Source organism: Paramormyrops kingsleyae, chromosome 25, assembly GCF_048594095.1.
Source record: "Paramormyrops kingsleyae isolate MSU_618 chromosome 25, PKINGS_0.4, whole genome shotgun sequence".
NCBI classification, from domain to species: Eukaryota; Metazoa; Chordata; class Actinopteri; order Osteoglossiformes; family Mormyridae; genus Paramormyrops; species Paramormyrops kingsleyae.
The window spans coordinates 33,605,980-33,633,924 of NC_132821.1; the positions used below are offsets into that span (position 1 = coordinate 33,605,980).

Below are 27,945 nucleotides of genomic sequence, written 5' to 3' on the forward strand. Positions count from 1 at the left end.
CTTCCCATTTCATTCTACAGCTTCTGACTTACATATGTCGGAACCAGCTACTGGGTCAAAACATATTTCACTGGGTCATAATATGTTAAGTAACATCACCCTATATTAGCAGAGCAAAGCTGTTCTCTGTACCGAAAATAGCTGATGGACATAATTTATGATGGACGATTTATCTTCTAAACAAATCCAAGACAGGGGGTGTTCCACTTAATAATACTTAAGTGTGGCATAACTAAACTTTAAATAGCAGTGTGTAATAAGTGGGTCATAGTCTCAAGCGCTCTGATTGGACCAGCACCTTGGAAGCACGAGTCATAGGACAGGGATCTTCCGCTGCCTGTCTGACTGCTGCATTCATAGCTGTAATAGATGTTATCTTAGGGACAGGCAATGATTTTATATTCAATGCTTTTGCTACAGTACATGTCAATTTCAGCTGAGTAATATGTGTGAATGCCTCGTACCCTCGCCAGCATCCACTACCGACAGAAAGCGTTAGACCTATAAGGCATTAATAATGTCTTTCTCCATCAAATGTTATAATATATGTGAACAAATTAATCAAATAGGACATTAAGGACGGCATCATTTTGCCAGGATGTCTTAATACAGCCGGCTGATACACAGGGGTGACACTGAAAATCTTAATACTTTTTCCCCCTCAGATTTGTTGTACTTTTTGCACAACATTTTCAACCAAGCATGTCAGATAGTCTGATATATAAAACAAACAAACAAATAATCATCATAAATCGTAATTATAGTCCAAAGGTTAATATCGCAGCAATATAATTCTAATTTAAAAGGAACTTATACCTTATTTCCTATAAAGTTTTTAAAGCACTCATTTTTTATGCCGCGGTAACTGTTACTGCGGTAAATAATGGTCAGTGGAGTAGGTCTGGTTTTTGCCGTGAGCCCGGAGATGGCAAACAGCCCGAGCAGAGGTGCCAGAAAGCGGCGCTGAGCACTAATCGGCGGTAATATACAGGCGATTATCGCGGAAGGGGACGGGCGCCGTGCGGGACTCGAAGTCCCGTCGTGCCCGGCGTCCGATACGCTTCGCCTCTGTGGGCAGAGGGGCCGCTTTGAAGGACCGGAGGAGGAGAAGCGAGTCAGTGCGGAGGCTGTGCCGGGTGTCGGCCGGATCTGCGGGGAGAAAGCAAGAGAAGAGCGGGGGATCGGGAACGGAGAGGCTGCTTCTGCAACTCCGATCAAAGGGGACTGACAGCGACGGACAGCCCTATAGAAATACGCCTGGCTGCAACTAGAGATTACAGTGCGCGTTTAAAGATAAGAATTAAAAGGGAAAAACAGTCTGGAGGTGAGCCCACTTAAACATTTTAACAGGAAAAAAACAACATAAAGAAATAATTCTTTTAATATTACGAATATTAATGTTTTAGCGAGAGGAATAGCTGACAGAACTATCTTTTTTTGTACTTGCGACTCTCCGCTCTCTATAGTTGTTTATGCTGTTATAATTATATGCAAGTGAGTTTTGACATTATGAAACGTAACGTAGCGTATCTGCCATGCATCGTATCCGCGTCCACGGAGTATCATTTTTCGTTTAATGTCGTTTGGAAGGACGTTTTTATATTAAATGTAAATATTTCTTATGCAAATACGATACTGTGGGTGATCGGTATCGATTTTTGAAATATAACGCTTAATATAAATTATTGTTAAACCAGGAATTATTGTGAGTTACTGCATAAGCAGTACTACTCGTAACTGAACGTTGGGATGATTACGAACAAATAAACACACCGCAAGCCGTTTTGATGCTTGTATATATTTAGTGATAATAATAAATAAGAAATCATAGTTTAAAGGTAGTGTCTCATACATGACGGGACTCGGTCAGTTAATGGTGCAAAGGGCAGGGGGAGAATATATATCAGAATATAACAGCGAGGGGTACCATGTGAATGACCGGTATCCGCAATCGCAGTTTAATCCACGTCTTCGGCATTTATGTTCTGAGATATAAAATTAGATTCAATTAAAGTTTCCAGTTTAGATACTTGTCTCCGCAGCTGCTGTGTTTGACTTGGAGTTTGTGCGTTTTTCTTGCCTGCAGTGAAGTTGAAATCCCCGGCGGAGAAGGAGCCCAAGACGGCTCATGTTCCACAGACTCCGCTTCGGGAAGGAGCCCGAAATGCGGGCGGCTTCTCTCTCCATGCGGAGTATAGCAGGGTGAAACATCTGCTGCATGAATGTAATACCCGAAATCCGCGGCATCTGCTCAAAATGTGTGGACCGTTACGTTAAAGGCGGACGTCACTTCATCTACAGATAATTCTGATACCTGGAAGACATTAAAAGCCCATAAATGGAGCCATTTTAATGTTGTTTTACAAGAAGACATTCCCTGCGTTACCCAAAATACTGAAAAACATCTTGTTTTTAACCTTTCGATGTATTAATTTGCATCGTTAAGCTTCTGGCCATACAGCTGGACATACGGTGGACAGGGCACCGTGAAGGAGTGTGGAGTGAGTGTGAGACGGTGACTGAGTAGAGATGCGAGCCTGAAGCGGGACAGCCTTGGAACTACAGCATCAAGGATGCTGAGAGCCTCATGAGGAGTGGCTGGAAAGGCAGATCTTCAGCATGGCCCAGACAAGCTTGTTACAGGGGAAGCGCTTTTACTGCAGGGAGTGGATATTCCATAAACTGCAGCACTGCTTGCAGGAGAAGGCCGGCGGGTCCCTGGGGCTGAGCTCCGTACCTCAGTCCGGCGATGGGGTCGGCCCGGGGAAGGGCGTCCCCTCCGGGGTGTTACTGGTGGGTGGACCGGGCAGCGGGAAGACAGCTTTGTGCACGGAACTGCTGTGGCCCAGCTCGGCCCAGGGAACCCACCGCGGCCTGCACCGCCAGAGCCTGGCCTTCCACTTCTGCCGGGCGGAGGACTCGGACACGCTGTGCGCGGGCCGCTTCGTGCGTGGCCTGGTGGCCCAAATCAGCCGTAGTGGGCTGCTGCGGGGCTACGAGGAGAAGTTGCAGGACCTGGGGGCACAGAGCGCACTACAGCCCGGAGAGTGCGAGAGGAACCCCACCGAAGCCTTTAAGAGGTAGGCCTGCGGAACCCCGCCGAAGCCTTTAAGAGGTAGGCCTGCGGAACCCCGCCTTTAAGAGGTAGGCCTGCGGAACCCCGCCGAAGCCTTTAAGAGGTAGGCCTGCGGAACCCCGCCTTTAAGAGGTAGGCCTGCGGAACCCCGCCTTTAAGAGGTAGGCCTGCGGAACCCCGCCGAAGCCTTTAAGAGGTAGGCCTGCGCTGACCCCATCGGACGTGATGGCACTATTTCAGCTGTCGGGCTTCATTATCCATTAATATAGGTATCTGTTTAATTAAGCTGGTGTTTGAAGTAATTGATGTCTTAGCTCAAAATGAAATAAGCTTGGATAACACCCTCCATCTTTGCACTTCTTCCAAATGGGTAGCTATTGAAAGATGGTTGGTAACACCGGATCACTGGAACAGCTGGTCTCGGAATTTAACCCGACAGCGTCCGCAGTGTCGAACCCAAACACGCCCGCGTGTTGGTCCATCTGTCTTTGGCGAACGCCGGAAAGAAGTGGGTCAAACGCCTAGTAAGATGAAAATCTGGAAAAGGCGGGGGGTGGGGGGGGGTTGGCCATCTACAGGGGGCGGGCAAATTGTGTTGTGTTAGGGTTACCAGTGGGCTTCTCCGATTGCCAAACGCATCCTCCCTCTCACAAGTGTCACGAACCACGCACCAGGGTTCGATCCATCCTGTGGCTTGAATCCGAGGTTAAGTGTTTTCTCGGGGTTATTGCACTCGGAACTTTACCCAAAAGACTGTTTAAAAGAGAAAAAATGGAAAACCAAGTGAAGGCAGATATCAGCCCCGCCTGAGTGCTGTGGAACAATGAGGTTTGTTTTCACTGGAGCTCCCCTCGCAGTTAGTCACTGGAGCTCTGAGAGACAGCTTTGGCAGGCTGCACTATCAGCAGACGATCAGGGTTTGCGTTTGTTAGAGAAATATTTCTGCTCTGAAGATGGGTCTATCACCTTGCTGGGCGGGGGGGCTTCCATAGCTATCACTGTAAACAGATCATTTTCTGTCTCCCCTGATTATCAGATTGGAGATATCTCTTCTGTCAAAGTCATTTTATTTCCTCTTGGCTGCCTGCACGGGACACTAAAAGCTGGCTCCTCGATTTGAAACGGGAAGGAAAGGTTTCCTTTATAAGAGTCAGTCCTCTTGTGCTTTGGATTTTTCTTCAACTAGCCTGGGTTAGAGGACCTCCATCCGTACTTTGACAAAATTAATTGGAACAAGTGCCTTCAAAATGGGAAAGAATGGAAATTGTTTATGATTAACTGGTTTTGAAAATCACCACATCGTTATTTACTTCCTGTAGAAATGATCAGATTAATTAAAACACAACTGTTTATGGAACAAATTGGGAATCATAATTTCCTCTACCAGATGAGCAAATTAGTTCAACACTAAAGGGAAAAGAATTAAAATATTATTTTTCTCATGGAGATGCTTGTATTTACATCTCAACATATCTTCTCGGAATATAACTGTGTTGTGTCACAAATGCAGAATTTACAGGGCCAAGAATTCACAAGTAGCATTAACAGTCCAGACCGTTGCAGCCTGCCGTACTCTTGCCTTCACAGTTGACCATTAAGCAAGAACCAGATTGTTCTTTGCATCTTGGTATTACGTGTGTTTCCAGATCGGGTCTCTTTAGACGATACATCTGTCAGTGTGAGGCCCTCAGAAATCAGAGCCATAGAGGAGTGAATCATGAGGCAAATCTACTCAAGTGTATAAACCCCTTTGGCTGTTCTTTGCAGTCACGCTGAAATGGAGTTTTTAGATGATAAATTCTTCTTCCAAATGCTTTGAGTAAAGCAGTTACGGGAGGTATTAATATGCAGTGAAGCTTTTCGCCTTTGGCGAATGAATTGATCAGTCTTTGGCGCATGTGTCACCCACAATGCTCCTCTGCCACCCTACCGTGGGCATATTGTATGGCATGGATATCCACTGGAATGTTCCTTAGGATTGATGGTTGACAGGCTGTTTCCATCCATCTGCCAGTGACTTTATGATTTTTTTTGGGATTTTGGACCTTCATGTTGGCACATAACTGAGTCATGTAACGTCGTTAAAAACAAGAATTCTGTGCGTGGGCATGTGTCCTCCATGGATGTCACCTCAGAGTGCCCTTGGAGAAGAGAGCTGGTGTATGACACACATGAAGAAGGACCGTGTCCCCCTGTGGTCACTTGTGTGACTCATGACAGCGTTCCCATGCCTACATTGGAGCCTACTTAGGCAAAGTGAAAACAGTAAACAAACCCAAACTACAAAGTGTCAGCTTACTCAGCCCTTGCCAGGTCTTTAGGGAAGAAGATTATTAAAGACAGTTTGGTGGAAAATCAGTTCCATGAGGAGGGATGCTGATTATTCCAGGAATGTCTGGTTTCTATAAACCGATTGATTGTCTGGTAGACGAATGTGTGCCACGGTGTCCTGAGGTTCATAGGATGCATGTGTGCATGTGATCTTAGTGATAACCAGCAGGCCAGTGTGATTCCCAAACACAATGACTTATTAAATCCAGGTCTATACCCTGAGACTAGCTGGAGCATAGTCCTGTACAGAAAACCCAAAGTCAAACACGAGCCTGAACCCAAAGTCAAGCACGAGCCTGAACCCAAAGTCAAACACGAACCTGAACCCAAAGTCAAACACGAACCTGAACCCAAAGTCAAGCACGAGCCTGAACCCAAGCATGAATGTGATGCATAAAATTCTGTTATTTCTGTATTTGGCTTACGTTTTAAACAGGTGCTCTTATCTTGGGGAGAGGCAGCGGGTGTTCTGGAGTGACACGTGCATATCTCAGTTTGGCCTGTAGCCAAAGTGAAAACAGAACAGTAGATCTGAGAAGTGATGGTGTTTTCCATGTTCCCCAGCATCTTGGAGCTTCCTGTGAGTGAATGGTTTATTTCTGATTAAATGTTTTATTGTTATTATTATTAGAATTTTATTTATTTATTTATTTATTTATTTATTGTATTATAACTTACACATTTTATATGCAATATACGGATGATGATGTTAAAGTTTTGTAGTCTGAGCACATCCCTGTAACATATTTTCCCAACCAATTCAGTGTGATACCAAAATGATTTGAAATAGTTTTTAGCACATTTGTAATATCAAGTTAATTTGCTTTTTCAAGCATCAGTTTAATTAGTTCTGAAATATGTATAAGGCTTAGGCACACACTGAAAGACAATGGCGTGTCTGATCTCAAAGGGAAATGAAGCAGTCGCTATTCAGAGATATTGAATATGTAATTCAGCAAATGTTAATGGCTTAAATGGCATTAATGTGCCCAGAATTCTACTTCATTTGTACCTGTTAGGTAATCATGTATGCAAAAGGTTGCTTCCGATAGAAAAGTGAGCTATATTTTTGCACATATTCAGATGCATATAATGTAATGAATATTCTCACCTTTAAATACAGTATAAATTGGGTTTGTCTGATTAATAACAAAAAGTTAAATGTGATTAATTGATTTCGATCCTTTTAAACATTTAGGTAGCTGAAAACTCAGTGAAGCAGATTGCACTAGGAATCGTTGGTCCACGGCAGGGCGATTTCCTTCCAGAATCTGGGCCACTAACAGTTGTGTGAAGGATTGCTGCTACTTCTCACTTGTCTGGCATTTACCTGAATTTTATATCATATTAATTACCCTTTTAAAAATATGTTGTGCATGAATTTGGTAATATTCTGCAATTATATTTAATACAATGGCACAATATATTAAACAAATGGAGTTATTTTAGTTTGTTGATGTAGCACCTCTTGGAAAGTGAGTTCCTGGTTAGATATAGTGGACAGCAGTGGGTATATTTAAGTTGGAAGGTCGCTGTTATAGAGCGAAACACGATTTTCCTCATCAGTTCAGACAAGACTCTGCTGGCAGCATTATGAATCTGCAGAAATGATCACTTCCCTTAGAGATGCAAACCAGCAGGGTCAATGTCCTCAGCATTGTGTCCTTCACAGACACAGACTGCATTGTCTTTGGTATTGGAAAAAAAAATCCTCTCAGTGCCAATTTTTTTGTTGATTTCGATAACTGAAGCACCATAATCTTCCTGATGATGAAGTTGTTGAAACCTGACTGTTATTCATGCAGCGCATCTGCCTTTGATTTATGATTAAAGGATTTCACAGCCTTTTTGCAGTGGTGTAACATCTTGTTAATAGAATGTCAGTTAAATGTAGTATTTTTTTGTCTTGTTAAGATATTTGATGTTAGAAATGTACCAGTGCTAGTGTATGTGTGCATATACACAAACACACTTCAGCACAGCTCAAAAATGAATGATACATCCACATATTCAGCTGTCAGTTTTCATATAATTTAGTGATGGAGAAACCTAGATTATCTATTGAAAATTGTCATAGATGGATACAAATGTTCCTGAAGACCCCTAACTGATATATATATATCAATGGTGGATGCAAAGATAGATGCAAGGAGGCAACACAATACATCACAGCTTCTGAAATGCTGCATTTTTAAGCCCTTTTGTAGCTCTTATTCCTGCTTTTACATTTTGATGTCCAGTATAATATAATAATTATCTAATATAATATATTTTCCCAAGCCTCTTGCACACTGCAATTTCAGAACAGAAAGCACAGGGAACTCTTTATACAAGACGGTAGTACATTACTAGGCACATGGTGATATACAGCTGACAATTTACCCAACCACACATTACTGGGCTGTGGCCGGAAGCCGAAGCATCCAGGAAGCATCTGTTGAGCAGCAACAGAACCCACACTCCATACACTGACAGCTGGGAGCAGCAACAGAACCCACACTCCATACACTGACAGCTGGGAGCAGCAACAGAACCCACACTCCATACACTGATAGCTGGGAGCAGCAACAGAACCCATACTCCATACACTGATAGCTGGGAGCAGCAACAGAACCCACACTCCATACACTGACAGCTGGGAGCAGCAACAGAACCCACACTCCATACACTGATAGCTGGGAGCAGCAACAGAACCCACACTCCATACACTGATAGCTGGGAGCAGCAACAGAACCCACACTCCATACACTGATAGCTGGGAGCAGCAACAGAACCCACACTCCATACACTGACAGCTGGGAGCAGCAACAGAACCCACACTCCATACACTGATAGCTGGGAGCAGCAACAGAACCCACACTCCATACACTGACAGCTGGGAGCAGCAACAGAACCCACACTCCATACACTGATAGCTGGGAGCAGCAACAGAACCCACACTCCATACACTGATAGCTGGGAGCAGCAACAGAACCCCAGAATGCACTGTTTTAGTGAAACTTATGACTAGGGACTTAATCGATAAAACACGTTAATCCTTTTAAACGTGACATCAGCACAACAAATGAAAAATATGCAAATTATCAGAACCAAAGACTAAACATGTTCCAAGACATAAGTATCGAGTATAGGCATTACAGACATCAAACTGTTAATGGTAACACTGGGACGACTGGTGTAGAGGCTAAATATCGGCCTGTATAAATGATGAGGTGCTAATGCTAACATGGTCGCTCCATTATTGCGGTTATTCCTGAGTTGCTGCTGACATCAGTCATAGCTGGAGCTCAGCACTGTGCAGTTACGAGTCGTGGCTCTTTTGTGCATTGTCAGTACTGCTTGTTTTCTTGTAATTTTTCCAGTTTAGCATTACGTCACAGGTACTAAAAAGGCACTGAGCTATGGAAGAGGGTTCATTTGGGGTTATTTTAAGGAGGGCATAGTCCTGCTGTGGTGGAGTGCTTAAAAGACATGAACTTGTGACCTGAACTCATACAGTTCTAACTGCAGCAAAAGCCTCGCTCTCCCAGACTGCCCATACAGCACTCCATCCTTCTTACAGAAGTTCTTAAACTTTCCAGGGTTATGGCGAGGCTGCCGTAGGAGGTGCAGAGCCCGAGGCTGGGGATCCTGGAGAGGATGCCAGTGCATCACAGGACACACACACACTGTGGGAAATTTAGTGACACCAATTTGCCTTGTGGCATGATTTTAACTGTCAGGGAAAACTGGTTTAACTGGAGGAAACAGGGGGATGTATAGCCCTCCAGTGCTTCCCAGTGAGTCACTGTGCCCACTCGCTTACTCCACTAAAAATAACCAACTGTGCAATGGGGTAAAGACTTCCCCTGATGAAGGACGTAATGTCTTTTCATAACGATTTCTATAGTGTGTAATTCAACAGGTGACCTTCACATCTGGTCTCTTCTGCCCTTTACCATTCCTCAGATCTAATGCTGTCTCAGAGACTCTGGCCAGTTCGGGCCTCACAGGTGAAGGATCTCAGGAGAAGCTTCACTTAGGATTCACTGATCGGAGTCCTGCTCTTACAAGCGTTATTCGACATGGACGTTCAAATCCTTACGTCGTTAGCATCAGAATGAGAGCCGTGTATGCAGAATATACTGGATCAATCTGCAACAATTTTTCTTTTTTAAAAAATATGGCTGGCAGGTGTTTTGGCCACGGGATAGCTAGCTAGGTACCAAGCTAAAACATATCGTCTGTTTCTGTTCCCACCGCTACTGAGCTTTCCTTGCACGGTAGGTAGACAGGAAAAGAAAAATAAACTTGTGGAGCCTGCTTACACACGTATGGGAGTCTGTTCATCCGTTTTCGCACTAAATGGTTCTTGCAGCTGAACTTAATAGATACATCAGGAGTTATAAGTCATACCACTGCCATATCCAAGAATACTCTTAATTATCTGTAACTGCATGCAGAAGGTAAGCAGTGAGTCAGTTTTGTACGGCCTTACAGATGGCACTGTGGCAGTTTTCCTTGGAGACGGGGATATTTTTCTTGTCTTCCAGGCAACCTAGAGGTAATGGAGTCTGGCTTGCTGCATTTGTCAGCCCTCACACATTCCCCCAACGCGTCTCCAGTTCTGCCTTTGACAGAGAGCCCCAATCCATTCTGTTAGCCGGTCACAATCCCAGCATTCTCCGCTTCTGGAAGGTTCTCTGGCTATATACTAGAGCTGAACAATTCTGGGTAAAATATGAACCACCAGCTTTTTCACTCAGAATTAAAGTTGTGGTTTTCTTGAGGTGTATATTTCTGTCTTTCTTATATATTTTTTTTTGCATTGCACATTGTCTGTGCTAGTGCCGCCTTCCATGATACATCTGTTAACATAAAAGTATCACCTGATATTTATTAAATATAAAGATATCGGCGTCAGTCTGATATGTCAGTCTTAGCCAATATCTGTAGCCAATATTAAAATTTTATCAATATTCAAAGTTAACAGTGGCAGAGCTAAAGAGACAACAACTGAAATAATGAATAAGATTGCATTCATCCTTTTTTTGGCATGAAGGATGATGGGTTTCATTGGATTAATCATCACTTAAGTAAGAGGTCTCAAAGTACCGGCCGGTGACATGTTTATGATTCATAATTAAATCTTGCCTGCAGATCGATCATTCGTTTTCCACAGAATAAAAAAACGCCATTCCACTAATCTGCAGTGGCAATCTTGGCAAGTTTCACGATTGGCGACCCCCCCTCCCCCCCATGTTGGTGGCCACGATATTAGATAAAAATATGAGTATCGGTCAAAATTTGCGCATCATGCAACACTAACAGTATGATCATTACTGAAATGAGACACATCAACTTTGCAGAGCAGAAAGAGCATACACCTGATTTTTAACAAACAGCTCATTCAAATATAACAAATGCTGAGCATAAATGTAAACCTCTTCTGCTCTATATCTCTTGTTTTTCTGCTTCCTCTTCCCTTCACGTGGTGTAAAGCAGTCCTGTCATCTATTGGTACAGCTTAGGGAGAAAAGGGAGAGTTCTTGGTTTGATGCAACAGATCTCTCAGCTACTGCAAACATGGCAGAATCACTGTCATGTAAGAACGAGATGGCATGGGGTATGAATCGAGATTCAGCCCTAGAATGAGATGGCATTGGGTATGAATCGAGATTCAGCCCTAGAATGAGATGGCATTGGGTATGAATCGAGATTCAGCCTTAGAATGAGAAGGCATTGGGTATGAATCGAGATTCAGCCCTAGAATGAGATGGCATTGGGTATGAATCGAGATTCAGCTCTAGAATGAGATGGCATTGGGTATGAATCGAGATTCAACCCTAGAATGAGATGGCATTGGGTATGAATCGAGATTCAGCCCTAGAATGAGATGGCATTGGGTATGAATCGAGATTCAGCCCTAGAACGAGATGGCATTGGGTATGAATCGAGATTCAGCCCTAGAACGAGATGGCATTGGGGTATGAATCGAGATTCAGCCCTAGAATGAGATGGCATTGGGTATGAATCGAGATTCAACCCTAGAACGAGATGGCATAGGGTATGAATCGAGATTCAGCCCTAGAATGAGATGGCATAGGGTATGAATTGATATTCAGTCCTAGAATGAGATGGCATTGGGTATGAATCGAGATTCAGCCCTAGAATGAGATGGCATTGGGTATGAATCGAGATTCAGCCCTAGAATGAGATGGCATAGGGGTGTGAATCAAGATGCAGCCCTAGAATGAGATGGCATAGGGATGTGAATCGAGATTCAGCCCTAGAATGAGATGGCATAGGGTATGAATCGAGATTCAGCCCTAGAATGAGATGGCATAGGGGTTTGAATCAAGATGCAGCCCTAGAATGAGATGGCATAGGGATGTGAATCGAGATTCAGCCCTAGAATGAGATGGCATAGCGGTGTGAATCGAGAATATGATCTACCCTAGCCTCACCTTAAACCTGTAGCTTTCCAGAAAACATGGTTTCAGTTGCTTTTTCTGACTCGCTGCTTGCCAGCACATTATACTGACACCCCTGTCAGAATTGATCTAGGTGCTACAACAAGTTGCTCCGTCACCCTGCAGCACCTTTTAGTATGAAGTGGAGTAAATTATATCTCTTTATGGGACTGAAAAGAGACTGAGTAAGCATTGTGATCCAGTACAACTTTGACATTTTTCTTAATGGATAGGGGGGAATTAAAACCCAAAGGGAATGTTTTTTGTTATTTTAACTAATATTATGGAATATGCATGTGTTTCTGTTCTCTGCGCAGAACTCCGGCCTTTACAGTATATCTACTAATTAGAATTTGTTTACAAGCTGACATCGTCTCGAGTTGCTGCACGCTGCTCGAAGCAACTCTCCAAAAACACACCTGAGAGGCTCATCTCAAAATGTCCAATTAGCAGCCTGCTGTCCAGGAACTGACATAATTTAGGCAGAAGATCCTGGAGGGACTCTCTCAGTTGACATTCTGCTTGCCATTGTGCCGAGCGTCTACAAGGTGCGCAGACGAGGCAGGGAATCAGCGCATTAGAAAGACGAACCTTGGGCTGAGGTGGGGAACAGATTGTGCTGGACTTCGAGCGCGGTGCCAGACGGCGTGGGGGCTTTTGTTTGCATTCTGGTGTCCCTGCACAGCTCCTCCAGTGCTGAGCTACTACCCAGGCATAAGCACTGCTGGTCCTAGGTGTGTGTGTCTAAGAGGTTTCTGCCTCGGTGCTAAAAACATAGCTTTAACCACTGTGCAAATGTGCAAAATTAAAAGATATTGAATATATTCTTATCATTAGAAAACAGCCTAAAATGAAAAAGATATTGGCCTGTGTAACACTCCGTCGATCCCACCATCAAAGTGAATTTTTGTCCTAGTCAGGGTTGTGGACTGTTTTATGAGGATTTTTTAAGTTCATTTGGTTATGTGAAATTAACCATGAAAAGCTTTGCTGTGGTAATATAGCTTTGGGCGAAATAGCTTTTTATAAATAATCTTGTAATAAGCCTGTAAGTCTGTGATGTTAGACCAAACTCAAACCTACATGTGCTAATTATTGGTTTATTTATTGGTTTCAGCTGGTTGTTGTCACTTAATTAGCCCAAGTGTTGGTATAACTATACGATGGATCAAAAAATTATACTTGAAGTTGAAATACAGTGTAATTAGCCGCACTTTGTAACTCTCTAAGAAATTGTCGAAATGATGATATGGAATGAGTTGGGAGAAGTTTTTGATTTGAAAGATCGCATGTCTGTGCTGTTTGAAGCGGTATTTGATTTCCCATTTCGGGCCCTAAATGTTAGTGTGACGTCCAGCTTTGCTCCAGCTTGGGTAAGATTGCCCCCATCTGCCTCCCCCCAGGTGTGTGGTGCTGCCGCTCCTGGCTCTGGATCCTCCCCCACAGCCTGTCTTCATCCTGGTGGACTCGGTGGATGAAGGCAGCCCACTAGGCGAGGTGGACCAGCACTCTGCCACAGGGTCCCCCTACACCATCGCCGAGCTCCTGGGTACCCTTCATCAACTGCTCCCTCCCTGGCTCCTACTCATCTGCTCTGCCCGGCGCCAGAACAGAGCCGTAACCAAGCTGTTCACGGGTAAGACCCCGTCATTTGTCACGCCCCTTAATGCTCATTCCTCACAGCTTTCCCTAATATCCTGGTCCTGTCCACCCTTATCCAGTGTATGCCATGATGCCTTAAACATATCCTGGTCCTGTACACTCCTGTGCAGTGTATACCATGATGCCTTCCACATATCCTGGTCCTGTCCACTCCTATGCAGTGTATGCCATGATGCCTTCCACATATCCTGGTCCTGTCCACCCCTGTCCAGTGTTGGTCATGATGCCTTCCACATATCTTGGTCCTGTACACCCCTATCCAGTGTTGGTCATGATGCCTTCCACATATCCTGGTCCTGTCCACCCCTGTCCAGTGTATGCCATGATGCCTTCCACATATCCTGGTCCTGTCCACTCCTGTGCAGTGTATGCCATGATGCCTTCCACATATCCTGGTCCTGTCCACTCCTATGCAGTGTATGCCATGATGCCTTCCACATATCCTGGTCCTGTCCACCCCTGTCCAGTGTTGGTCATGATGCCTTCCACATATCCTGGTCCTGTCCACCCCTGTCCAGTGTATGCCATGATGCCTTCCACATATCCTGGTCCTGTCCACCCCTGTCCAGTGTTGGTCATGATGCCTTCCACATATCCTGGTCCTGTCCACCCCTGTCCAGTGTATGCCATGATGCCTTCCCCTTGCAGCCCTATTTGGGATGAATATAGCTAAAGTGAGAGAAAACCACAAATCCCAGTCTGATAAGCGTATAGAACAATACTTATGAAAAATCTGTGTCTTTGTAGTCCAGGCTGTCGCATTTTAACTTAACCCAGTGTCAGAAAATGTGGACAGCTGTGTGTCATTGGAGGAATGGCAGAAATCAGGCCAATCTCACATGTGCCTTAGAAAACCCCGAGGAACATTCTGGCAACATCGCTTGAGAATAAGAGACACTTAGGGCAGTGACAGCACATCATAACAGATGTATTGTGTTCACTGTTACAATACTGTTCTGGTATCGGTTTAGTGATTTCTCATTCCACAAGCACTTCTGAAGCACTCTAAAGCCAAGCTGGCCTCCAGCTGGCATCACCCTATTCATTACCAGCAAGAGAGGAGAACCACAGATTTCCACGCTGCTTTATATCATGGAGTAAATTCCCAAGTTTTACATCTGTAGGACTATTGTTATATTCCAGTCGGAGCTGAGCCAGTCCAATACTGATCAACGCTGGCCTTGCCCTGACTGGGGTGCAGAGAATGGCTGTCATGCCAAATGAGTCAGATTGAACTTTTACGGGACACTTATGAAACTCTGAAGCCAGCTAAGCACCATGGGAGACGGGGCTGAACTGCCATAGGAGCCTCGAGGAAGCAATGCAGCTTTGGGGTGGCAGAGAAGTAGAACAATGAGGCATTTGTGTGCCTGTCAACAAAGCAGTTCGCATGCACATGTCGACCACTGCAGCTGGGACGAGGTTGTTAGGGCTCTCCGACCTCTTCTCTAGCCCGACCTTGCTTAGTGGTCTGCTGAACTGTGACATGTCATTATGCTTGACTTTCACAGAGGTCATACTACTGGGAATTCAAGAACCTGAAACCTGTTAGGAATGGCCCTTTCACCCTTAGGTGTCTATCCACACTTGTGAAAACTTGGCAATATGGGTTTCACGTGCAACATCTAGCGTGATTCACACTAAGAAGAACTGAACTCATCTAAGAACATGGCGGGAATGTAATGCATGCTAATGGGCCCAAACCTGCAGTATTTTATAGTCTTATTGCTGCAGAACTCATAGCAATCATTCTAATTCCATTACATAACGGTCACTGGAATTCAGCATTTCATTCAACTTTTGATACAGACATTTGATTGCTGTTTGAAAGGGGATATTTATTGACCAGATCTTTAGAGTTATAATCATATCAAGGTAGTTCTAACACAGTTAAGCAGGTTCTTGTTGTAGCCTTACGGTGCATGCAAAGTACATGGCTCAGGAGAGATTGGGTGCGACTTACTGACATCTCATAACTGGCACCTTCATAATAATGAGTCCAAAATGGGTGACATAAGCACATCCATTCACCCATATGCAGGGGTTTGGGGGTCCAGAGTCTACAGGAGCAATGCAGGGAACAAACCCGGGCCGGGGGGGGGGGGGGGGGGGTACACGCACACACATTTCTGCACATTCACGGCCAGTTTGGACTCTCCAGTTAACCTTAGGAGGGAGGCACAAGCCCGGTCCTGGAGGGGGGAGTCACCACTGCACCACTGCGTTGTTGTGCCTCTGCTGCTGGACTTCGACATGCGTCTTTAGAGGGACGTGATAGATCAAGCAGCCCGTTGAGTATTCCCTGCCTGTGACAGCCGGATACAAAGTGGTAGGTCAGTAGATGGTGAAACAGGCCGAAATCCCAACCAGGAAGCTCTGCAGGAATGCAGCACCGCAGCAAGGGCACTGTTATCGTTGGAAGCGACGTCTTCCGAGGCGATTTCCACGGCTAGCGGTTTCAATCCGCCATTCCATTGGCACACGGGCCCAGTTTCTGATACCTTCCTCAGGAAAATGATATGCTTTGAGGAAGGATGTTGAGCCAAGCTAACGACTTGTGACAGACGTCTCAGGAGGTTAACTGCCATCGTGTCTTCCGAATGATAAGTTTCATTATTAAAAACTACAAAACTGGTTTAAGGGTGGAATTACACGATGTTTAGTGAGGATGGAAGTGCTTGCTTAGCACCTGGATATTGTCAAGTAATACAATACAACCCCAGGGTATCTTCTGGAAATTAAATAAATGCTTCAGGTTCAGTTCCAGCTCCAGTTGCCTGGTGATGCATTTTTTTTTAAATCCCTTTCTCAGCTGATTTTGCGGCAGATGATAACTGGTCAGAACCTGACAGATGGTCTTGGTGGCTGGGATTACAATTGAAGGACTATAATTAGGAGCAAAGTGTTAAAAGGCATTTGGTGAAAACTGCATCACCAGGGAAAACTGCATCACCAGGGACATCGATCAGTATAAAAATTCCACTGTTCCTTTTGTTCCATATGGAAAGTTCTTATACACATCCCTGAGGGAACCTTTCATTGGCACAGATGTGACATTTAAGGCTTGCTGCTCTCAATATGATTCCTAGTCAGTGTTTATACTCATGCATCATGCATGTAGTTTATGTGATTAAGTTGATTGAGAGATTTCAGTCAAATCCATTGGCTGATTATTGCATAGTTAAGGAACAGTTACTCACAATCGAATGCTTTACTCTAAAAGAAACTACACATTTTTAACATCCATAAAAGGCTCTGACAGTGTCCTAATGAAGAACAGTGGTTTTCTTAAATGAACCCCTACTGGTTTTAAGCAGAGCATGAGCTGATCCTATTGCACTTGCCAAACAGAAGCATAGAACATGATGGTTCTAGACTTAAGCAGGGTCCTAAGAAATGTGGGAGACTGAAATTTATGGGTTTGAACATAGAGACTGAGGTCTCTGTGCAATAAAGAACATTCTGAGAAACAGGGCTTCATTGGTGTTTATTGGCAGTCCCAATTCGTACAGGGTGTTGGTGAAAACTAGAAAAATGATCCATAAACGTCTAATGCTGTGATGCTTTATACTTGTTCTGGAGGATTTGTGCCTGTGCTTTGCAGTGGCTTTTTATTGGGTCGTCTCTCCATGGTGTAACATGCCATAAAACCTTTATGACAGAACATCAAGCAAGGAGAATGCAAGCCTTACTGCACATGTAGTGTTGGGAAGGAGCCTTCAGCCTGCTCATCGCTATTTTGAGCGTCCTGCAAATTGTAGGATCGCATTACACGTTGGTCCTTTGTGGTAATTTTAGATCCTGTTTTGGGATGAAAATTCAACACTGCATGACACAGTTTGTCTACTCGTGTGTGACGCATGTTCCAGTCCTCTTCGATCCCATCCCTGCTCTGACTAAACTCTTCGCAACCGGGAACCTTAGTTGTGGAAATGTCAGTCAGCTGAAAGCCTGGGAAATTGATTCCATCTGCCCACCGCTGGTGGAGATGTTATGGAGCGGATAGGTCTGAGATGGTGCTGCTCACTGGGCCTGCCCTTCAGGTCCACAAACTTCTGCCTTTGAAGTATGACCTGCAGCCCTGAGTGCTCTCTTCTCCTTACCCCTCATTAATAGGGCTTTGCAGGTCAAAGGTGAAGTGGGACTTTTTTCCATCCTTAGAGTGAGTCCTGTTGAGCATATTTCAGTATCTCTGAGGGCATTTGCACTTACTAGTTTTCAACCAGTATAAAAGGATTGGGAAGAGGCTCAAATTGTCCACAGAAATAAAGAAATAGATAGATAGATAGATAGATAGATAGATACTGTAGATAGATAGACAGACAGACAGACAGACAGATAGATAGATAGATAGATAGATTGGACTGAAAACTAAATGTAAATTAAACATTATTTTCTGTATTTATTGAAAATTTAATTACATGTACATTATAAATAAAGCCAATTGCACCTATATTCTGTATGCTTAAATTTTGCAAGAATTCAATCCTAATCAACCCTTCAGAGAAAGTACCCCCCTCTTAAAATCCGCTACTGCCTCATGGGTAAAGCTGGATGCAAACATATGGTTTGGTGTTTAAATGTTTGATTGGCAGCATTTGCATCAGTAAGGCAGACGAAGTTCACTTTGGCTGCGTTTCACAGCCAAAACCGCATAAACGCTGATGTTGTTTTGGCAGCTGTGTTTGTGGACAGATGAGATAGAATTTAAAAAAACAACAGATTGAAAGGTTAGAGAGCTGTGTGTTAGAGAAACTCCAGGAGTGCATGGTCCGAGATAGCAGAAGCTTTTGCACAATGCTTGGGGCAACCTTTGACATTTCCCCCTTTCCACTGCAACTGTTGCTTTTGTTTGGTAATTGAAATAAAGAGCAGACTTTCATCACTGCGAAAGAAGCCAATTTATGCAAACATTATAGGAATGGTGGCAGAGTTTCTGCGTTCAGCAGAGGGAAAGTGACAGATTGGAGACTAATGGCACAAAGCCCATGATCTGTAAGAGTAGAAGGTGACAGAAGGTACTGACTGACATTCCCATAGCAGTAAGCTGAGAAACACACAAAAGGCCCAGACTGACTGCTTTTAAACAAGCAAATAGTTATACTTATCGATTCAGAACCAGTCGAGTGTGGCTCAGTATTTAGCTGAGAGGGATTTCAAAGAAGAGGGGAGCCAGCTAAATCTATCTATCTATCTATCTGTCTATCTGTCTGTCTCTCTGTCTGTCTGTCTGTGTCTATATACAAATATAAATATGTATATATAAACAAAGCAGCTTAGCCTTGCTGGAGCTTGATATAAAACCTAAACTAAGCTAATATCCACCACCCATTATCCATTGATAATATCCCTACATAATCAAGCAGAGTATTATATTGTTTGACATTACAAGAAACAAAAAGCTCTTCTGAAGGAAGAGAAACTCAAAAGCAGCTACAGACAGTCGCTGGGTTAAGAATGTCCGACTTACAGGCAACTCGTACTTACGAACAGACTGTCATGAAGCCTGTTATATTGGGGGTTAAATACGAGGGTTCGTAATAACGAACGGACGCACAGCTTCAGAGGTTCATCGACTTGAGGTATAATTCAGTACGGTATGTAGTTACCTTTATCATTCCTGCACAATTATGTGTGGTATTATTGACTTACCTACAAATACGACTTAAAGCCTGACTTAGGGAACGGATCTCATTTGTAGCCTGGGGACGGCCTGTACACAAAGAAAGCCTCTCAAACCACCTGAAGCTCAACACCTCTGTGAGCGGCTGGACTGCCTGGCCTGTGTATTTACATATCAGTTACCAGGCAACCATCAATCAGGCACTGAAATCTAAAGCGTCTACGGCGTTTTCGACCTGAGCCAATCAGAAGTATGATTGGCTGTAATGACTTTATGGCATCGCTGTGGGGCTTCTGGGCATGTGGGTAAATAAGGACAGGGGAAGTTTACACTTGAAATTGTTCTTGTATTGAGAGAGTATACTTGTTCTTAGTGGTTTTTTTTTAACCTTAAAGCACCAAACGTCACCCATGTTAGCCCTTTTAAGGAGGATTTTTATCCAATAAGATAATAACAGTAAATGTGTCATATTTTAAAAAGCTTCTTTACAACTGGTAATTGAGACATTGCACCAAAGCCTATAGTAATTATTACTATGTGTCACCAATAAATCTGATCCGCTGTAAATGGTCTGAGCAGGTATTTTCTTTTACTGTTTAAACCCAGCAACTACCCACTTTACTGGAGTATTGAGACATCCTGTTTCTCCATAGGGCCAGTAAGTATAGAAGCTGTTTTATCCCTGGAGGGACTCTTGTACACTGAGAGGAAGTGTCCTAACTATCCTAATGACCTCTGGAAGCACTAAGCATCCGTTCTGGGGTATTAAGCTCTGCATTCCAGGAATAGAGTAACTGATATTGAACAGTAGACATATTCAGTTTGAAGTGTAGCATCTTGGCTGCTGTTAAGATGTCCCTGTATGTTCCTCTCTGATGGTTTTGCTAGGTACTGATGCCTCTCTCAGGTCATTAATACGAAAAATAGGCTGTTTTAATAAACAAAAGCTCTGGCTGGATTTCTTCCATTTTTACATTCTGAGGCGTTTTTTCCCCCCCACACACTTTCCTTCAAAGAAATGTAGTGACACACGTCCTACATTTGCTACTTCCCAAAAACCTCGCCTCACTCTCTCCACCTCTCTACCCAACGGTGTAACAGCTTGACCCATTTTCCTCTCTCCTTAAACACGGCTGTAGGACAGAGAGAAGCCCGATGCTAAAAGCTCGAAGGCTGGAATGCGAATGTTTATGTGACCGAGAGAGCAGAACTTGCGAGTAGCCTCTGACCTTTGGAGGAGACATGAGAGGCGTTTCCCATATATGGGATCAGGGAGAGAGTCCCAGTGTGACCTCGCAGCTGGGTCCTAAAGCCCACCCACCCCACAGGGCCCAAGCAGGGAGCGACACTGTATCAGGCCTCCTAGCACGGCAGCATTCCTGCTGTTTACATCCCCTGGGTCAGGCTAACCAGGAGCTGGCAGTGCGTGATATGCAAAGGGAGATTCATTTGACCTTAAAAATGCTGCTGGGGAATATGGTGTGACACATTTAACTCTGCTTGTACCAAATATCAGCTTGTACCGTTTCCAGCCTGATGTTGTAATGAGTGAAGATGGGACGTTAAGTTCATCTCTGACGCAGCCCTCCGTGGCCGGCAGTTTGCCTTTTCTGAGCATTTGAAAATGACTGTCGGATCGCGTGGGAGACGCTAAACCTTAAAGACCAAGCCCATCCTTTACCTTCAAGACAGCCAGTCAGCAGTTAGTAAAAGGCTATTGGAATGTGGTCACACAACTTCTGAATTGTCTGTAATGGGATAATAGAAAATGCTTCAATAAGAAAAGTCTGCACTTCTGCGTTACACTGTGAGCTCCAAAGCCTCCCATAAAAGCCTGATGACTGGGGGGGGGGCATGCGAGGCGTGTGATTTCATCCGAGTGTTTATGAAACCACTCCTGAATTTGTTTAGCGCCCTGCATGGGGCACCTATCATCTTGGAATGTGGGGACATCAGGAGGAAATAATTTTAGCACCATAGGGGGCACAGGGTTCAGAAAAATGGTTTCATACTCGTTGTCCATTTAACGACCACAGAGGAATCATGGGGCCTAATGAGGTCCATGAGGCGGCTGTCCATTCCAACAGACACTGTGGGTTTTCTCCAGATATAAATCTGTATCGATACAGAAAAGGGTGAAAGACGACTCATCAGGTCATATTGCTTTTTTTCTATTGCACAGTTTTACCGATTCTGGACTTCTTGCCCTGGGCTTTGTGCCTTTGCTGTGCTGCTGTTGGATACAAGTGGTTTGTGAATGACAGTCCTGCCATTAATCACAGCTTTTCGACAGTCACAATGTACAGTTTTTGTCGAGACTGGTTCAGCTGTACAGTGATTTTTTCGTGGTGTTTAGCAACCATGTTACTATGATTTCTGTCCATTAATGTCAGTGAGATTTGATTTATAACCGCTGTTCCCTTTCACCGCTGCAGTTTATCCAGGCTTCTTCTGGTTTTTCAGACTGTTTCATTGGCCTGTTATTTACCACATATGGCTTTGAAAACTGACATATGAACATGCTGATTGTCACATCTCTGCTATTGAGACATTCTGCTAATTGACATTTAACCTATTTTGCTGTTTTAATTGAGATTTATTTACTTCAAACTCATCTGAAAGTTAGTTAGGAGCTGTTTTTCGTGTGGTCGTTCCGTTATTCCATTCCCCTCCGTCGTATCATAATATACATGCATTCAGCGGCCACTTCACTACACCTGTTCGTCCGCGTGAGAAGCCTGCGTCCACAAACAGCAAATCATGTGGCTGCAACTGAATACGTGCAACACGCGGGCAGAGTCGGGAGGTTCCGTTACTGTTTGGCTAAGCATTAGCGCAACTGAGATGCATGAGCTAAGTGATTTTGAATGTGTCATGACTACTGGTGCCGCTCACAGTGGTTCCAGCATCTCGGACACAGCCTCCCTCCTGCGATTTGCATCCACTCGTTTACCTACAGAAGATGGTGCAATAAACGAAAGACAGCCAGACTGGGGCACTTCTGTAGCTAAAAACATCATGATACTGAAAGATGTAGGAGGAGAATGGCCAGACTGACGGACCAGCAAGGCCAAAAGTGCAAAAGTAACGGGTCAGTGTGCCAGTGATGTACAGATAGGTATCTCCATAATGCATCCCAAATGCTGTCAGCCCTTGCAGTGGTTCTGGAGAGTGAAGCCTGTCTGACTGATACTATACAGTTTGGCTGCTGAGCAAATTATCCAACACTAGCTGGTAAATTGCAAAAAGCCAGAATGGCAGCCTGTAATATGGGTGCTGCAGAGTTTTCCCTCCTAAACCCCCCCAACAGCATGGCTACAATGCTCACGGAGAGTCTTGAGGCCCTTGATTAATCGTTGCAAATTTATTGATTTCATAACAAAAGTCCATTGGCAAACAATTTTTAACATCTCTGCACATATCTTCCGCACAGACCTCTTGTATATGTGTCATAATTTTTGACTGAGTTCTGTTCTTTCCATTTTGCTGTTAATTGTTATTGTAGTCACTGGCTCCTAAAGGGATAGTAAACACAAATGTTTGCTGTTTTATGTCATTGAAATGGTGTTACTAATTAAAAAGCACCCAATGAGACTGCTTGTCAATGAACTTTTTAAGTCAGAACAGCTCTTTAAAACTGTAATTTCTAAAATGAGTGTTTTACTTAAAACTACAAGTTGTTTTTGATGTGATACATATTTTTTGTAAAAAAAAAAAATGAGTAAAGTGATGATTTTAGTTATTTAATTGAATAAATTTGCAGTATTTTTACTGAATTAAGCAAATGTCTCAAGACTATCCGTGAGCGCTGTACAATATCACATAGCCTTCAGTAAATGGACATGGCTACAACATCAGCTGTAGTAACTGTAATAACAAGCTAGAAAGCTAATGGCTCAACCAAAAGTATCTGAGACAGTTTTCTGTGTACACATGGATCTCTTCTCTTCCTTTCTGGAACAGAATAAACTTGGATCAGATGCTTTTAGATTGCTTGTTTCTGGGTGTGAACATGAGGCAGATTGATGACATGAGGAAACAGAGAAATGCTTGCTTTTAAATTCACATATGTTCATGGACACAAATGCAGTCACTCAAGAAAGGTTACATAATGTACTGTTTTTCCTAGCAAACATAAAGTTGTGTGATTATAACCTACTGTTTGCATGGCACAGGATGGCATTGCTATTCTCCATCTACTCTGATTTGTTAAGGGCAACATCACCGAGTTCGGGCTCAGGGCTCTGGATCTCGCTCACTCATATGCAGCCGTTAGAGGCAGGGAACGAGTTCGGGCTCAGGGCTCTGGATCTCGCTCACTCATATGCAGCCGTTAGAGGCAGGGAACGAGTTCGGGCTCAGGGCTCTGGATCTCGCTCACTCATATGCAGCCGTTAGAGGCAGGGAACGAGTTCGGGTTCAGGGCACTGGATCTCGCTCACTCATATGCAGCCGTTAGAGGCAGGGGACGAGTTCGGGCTCAGGGCTCTGGATCTCGCTCACTCATATGCAGCCGTTAGAGGCAGCGGACGAGTTCGGGCTCAGGGCACTGGATCTCGCTCACTCATATGCAGCCGTTAGAGGCAGGGAACGAGTTCGGGCTCAGGGCACTGGATCTCGCTCACTCATATGCAGCTGTTAGAGGCAGGGGACGAGTTCGGGCTCAGGGCACTGGATCTCGCTCACTGATATGCAGCTATTAGAGGCAGGGGACGAGTTCGGGCTCAGGGCACTGGATCTCGCTCACTGATATGCAGCTATTAGAGGCAGGGGATGAGTTCGGGCTCAGGGCACTGGATCTCGCTCACTCATAGGCTAGTTTTGTCAGCACAGCTGATGATTTGTTAGCCTCTGGTCCATGTGACTCCAGTTGTGAGGCAGAAGGGATGTGTGTGTAGCAATGTTTTAAAAAGAGGAGGGAAAGTTACTTACTTGTGGGTCATAACAGGCTCCTCCTAACAGCTTTGCAGCACAAGCCAAAAAACAACTTCTAATTCATGCTTCTATAGCAGCATTGACTTGTAGGTCAAGCGAGCCCACCAGCACAGAGTGGACAGATGTTTATTTCAGCTTTGGGATTGGTCTGTGAAATTCATTTTTTGTGCCACACTGAGCTGAGAACATTATGGAAGTATGCTGCAGTTAGGGATAGTCTTTGGCCAAAAAAGTAGGATAACTAAGGAGAAAACTATTACTGCAGAAGCTAACTAGGGTTCAGAAGAACCTGCCAGAATTATTCTCCACCTGGAAGGCCTGTGTTATAAACAGTAGTGTGGGACAGAGTGGGACAGCTGAGTAGTACCGTTATGTATTTTTAGGACCTGGCAAATGCGTATCATATAGCACAGTTTGTCTTCCTGAGTAATGTGGCTCGAGGCTGACCCGAGTGTAAGAATGTGAGAAGGAGCGTGAAGCACTCTGACTCCCCCAGACAGTCTGCAGGTCAGCATGCTGCCCCCCCCCCCCAACACCCCCAAGTCTGGTCACGTTATAGCAGTGGTATGCAGTGACTACTTAATGCCTACGCTGTACCCAGTCTGGCCAAAGTGTGCCTCTCAGCTAAGACTCCGCTTTGATACCTGACGTCTAAGGACTAAAGCCTTGATCAATGGCTTTTTGCAGAGCCCTGTAAATGAGAGAATTTCAAATGGATGTGCTTCAGCGAGGTGTAACATTTCATACCAGATGGGGTACGGCAGCCCAACCCTAATGCCGTGGACCGGGGCTTGCTGATCCTTTGCTGAATATGAATCTTTAGTGCGAGTTGGGGCAAGTTTCCTCACAGGCCAGCATCGGTGCGTCACACAGGGTAACATCCCATTGATGGCAGATATCATTCTAGCCCCGTCGTCTACTCTGCGAGGCTGCTACACATAAAGGTGACAGCGATTACTCCATGAGCTCACAGAATCGCGGGACTTACCCTCAAAGGTTTCTGACTCTTTTGAAGCCCGTATGCGTTACAGTGCAAGTCTGGACCTGGCGGCCACCTTCTGAAATTCCCTCCTAATAGGACTCACACGCGTCACCTAAAATCCACATACCATTTTTATTTCGTTTTCATCAACTATAATAGTTCACATTAAATCTAATCTATCGCCCTATGTAAGTAAATGAATAATTCTAATTAGTCACTGGGCTAGATTTTTGCCTGTGGATGTGTTTACCGGAGACAAGAAAACCACATCAAAAAGGCAGCTATGATCAGCTACTGGAAGCTGACCTCATAACAAACAGTAGTTATACTGACAGATTTCTCTGTCTGAGAGGAGGTGCATCTGTCTGTTTTCTGTGTCTCTTACCAGCTTCTTGTCTGAGCTCCTGAGGTAAGAGAGTTTAGAAAGCTTTGCCTTGGGCTTCTGCTTCTGCCAAATTGCGCGCTGTGTCGTCATGGCGGCCCAAGTGCTTCCATAATCTCCTGCAAACGGAGGACAATGACAGGCTTCTGTTCGCACATGCCCTCTGCTAGGTCAACGCAGAGATAGATCCACACAATGGGGTTACAAAAGGGGAGCTGCCTCGGCTTCCGGGATGAGTGGTGAGCCATGTGGTTTTGCGTGACTGTAAATTCATAAAACATGGGAGGAAATATTCGGGGCAGGATGCCTGTCAGTGTTCGTTTTCATTCTTTCGTTTTCCTTCATTGTGAACGCGCTCTCCGGAACGCATTGGTTCCAGACCTCTTCAGCTGCTACGGGAGCCTCTGGGACAGAGGTTACAGGAGGCTAGATGAGAGCATCTCAAGTTTCTGTTGATCTTCTCTCATGTATATCATCCATCATCTTCCCGGGGATTAGCAAGGAAACCCGTCGTGGATGCGGCAGTCCACTGGCTGTGGCCAACGGAGAGGAGGAATGAGGTACCAAAAGTCCCTCCATCTTGGTTGGTGTTGATTGGAGCAAGAAACATTTTCTGCAGTCGACGTCTAAAGGTGGAAGCTAGTGGCCTTCCACCAGTGCATGTGGCAACTCGTCATGTGCGTTCAGAGCACTGGGTACCCACTTGTAACACTGCAAAGGAGGTATAGCATCCAGTAGACGTGGTGCATGCATACCTATCTTTATGATTTATTTTATATAAGTCATTTGCGTATGTAAGACTGCTTGGATTTATGGAGAATTTATGCATGAGGCAGATACACATTTGAAATATTACCAAATCAAAAAAGACATTTTTTCTTGCTGAACTTCAACACCGTTAGATACCTGCGACACATCTGGCCTGACAAGTGCCCAAATCTTGTTAATTAACTGCAACTGACTGGCATACTAAGCTAACGATGCAGCTTTGGGGCCTAATCAAGTTTTTATAGATACTAGTATTGACTGAGTTATGTTATAACGTTCATTTTATACTTCGCAGTCTGAATTTTGTAATTCACCTTGTTCTGTACGACACCTTGGAGTACAGCGATCTCAGCAAGCAGGGTAAACTGGTGCTCCGATTTCGCCCCTGTCAGACAGCGAATGGAACTGCCCAGCCAAGGTGAAGACCTCACCTGTGATGCTATTTTGCCCTTTTCAGTCCCTCAGTTCACTTTTCTGACCTGTTTCGGTCCTCAGAGGTTTTACCCTGAAAAGACTGCGGTTAGCAGGGCTCCATGTACTTTTTCCAGACTACCCTCAACAATACAGCTTTTAAATGAACACGCTGTGTGGAAATGATTACTCATAGGAGTCCAGCTGAAGTACTTAAGCTATCTAGGAGCCTGGGTATTTATGAATAGTTCTATTCAAACCAATAATGTGCCACGACACTGCGTGTACCTAGTCAGATTTAAAAATTTCTGTTTATTACAATTGAAGTGATATAGAAAATCAGTAAAATATGTCTGCAATATGCAGATTTGGGGGTAGAAAGACTTTTCTAACTAGCAGTAACAATGCTTAAATTGTCTTGAACAATGTTTATATTTTTTCCCAGTATGCAATTGCGGAGAAAGGAAAAAATGATGAACATGTGAGTACATCAGCCCAATGATCTGCTTGCTCTCTGCCTCTGCCTCTCTCTCCCGGCTTGGCTGGATCCCGGCCAAACCTTTGGTAGTGAGTGCTTTAGGCTACTGGAACAGGAAATACTTGACGTCTGCTGCGGACTGTAATGGAAAATAGTTTCTAATGATAAAACACTGAAGTTGCCCCATGGAGACATTGTTAAAATGCGTCTCCTGAATTATGGCCATTATTAAATTAAAACATTGTTGGCTGAATTTTATATACTGTTTAATACCGTACTAAAAACAGGTCTCCGATTTTGACAACCAACCAAATAAGGTTAACGGATACCAAAGCGATAATTGTGGAATTCTTTTACACATGATCAGTGTGTCTGCAGCTGCTCCTCGTGGGGAAAATCTATTTGTTTTCTCACAGCCTTTCTTGTATTAGTATTTGGAAAATGTCCTGAAAGGGGCCTGAGGTACTATAACAGATGTAGCACCATTATGCCATAAGAAGGTTCCAGAACATAAACCTCCTTCTACATTTTCTCCTTCTAAATTTCCTTGAGTTTATGAATGAACATTTGCGCCTTGATTCAGGTGCTGGTTTGTAAAAGTATCTGGACACCAAAGATGGAGATTCACCGCTTCGTTCTCACACTTCCTTCGGTCCGAAGTATCATCAGAACTGGATAAGAGTTTGGGTTCAGTGGCTGTACTCTGGTTTGTTTCCCATGTTCTGGGAGCAGTAAATCTGTGTGAAAATGCTTCATTGCCCTTGGGAGAGATAGTGGAACTATTTTCACAGGGAATAATTTCCTGTTAAATGTGAGGCAAGGAGGACTTAAGTCATTCCCTCTAT

General features: G+C 44.2%; 1 protein-coding gene across 1 annotated transcript in view; it reads left to right on the plus strand.

The window, feature by feature from the left end:
- Positions 1-956: 956 nt before the first annotated feature.
- LOC111855396 (ankyrin repeat domain-containing protein 50-like) overlaps positions 957-27,945 on the plus strand; it is a 35,156-nt gene continuing 8,167 nt past the window's right edge. The window contains exons 1-3 of the mRNA XM_023834357.2: positions 957-1,324; positions 2,087-3,080; positions 13,263-13,495. Coding sequence (XP_023690125.2) covers positions 2,620-3,080; positions 13,263-13,495 — 694 coding nt within the window. The 5' untranslated portion in view covers positions 957-1,324; positions 2,087-2,619. The remainder of the gene's footprint in view (positions 1,325-2,086; positions 3,081-13,262; positions 13,496-27,945) is intronic.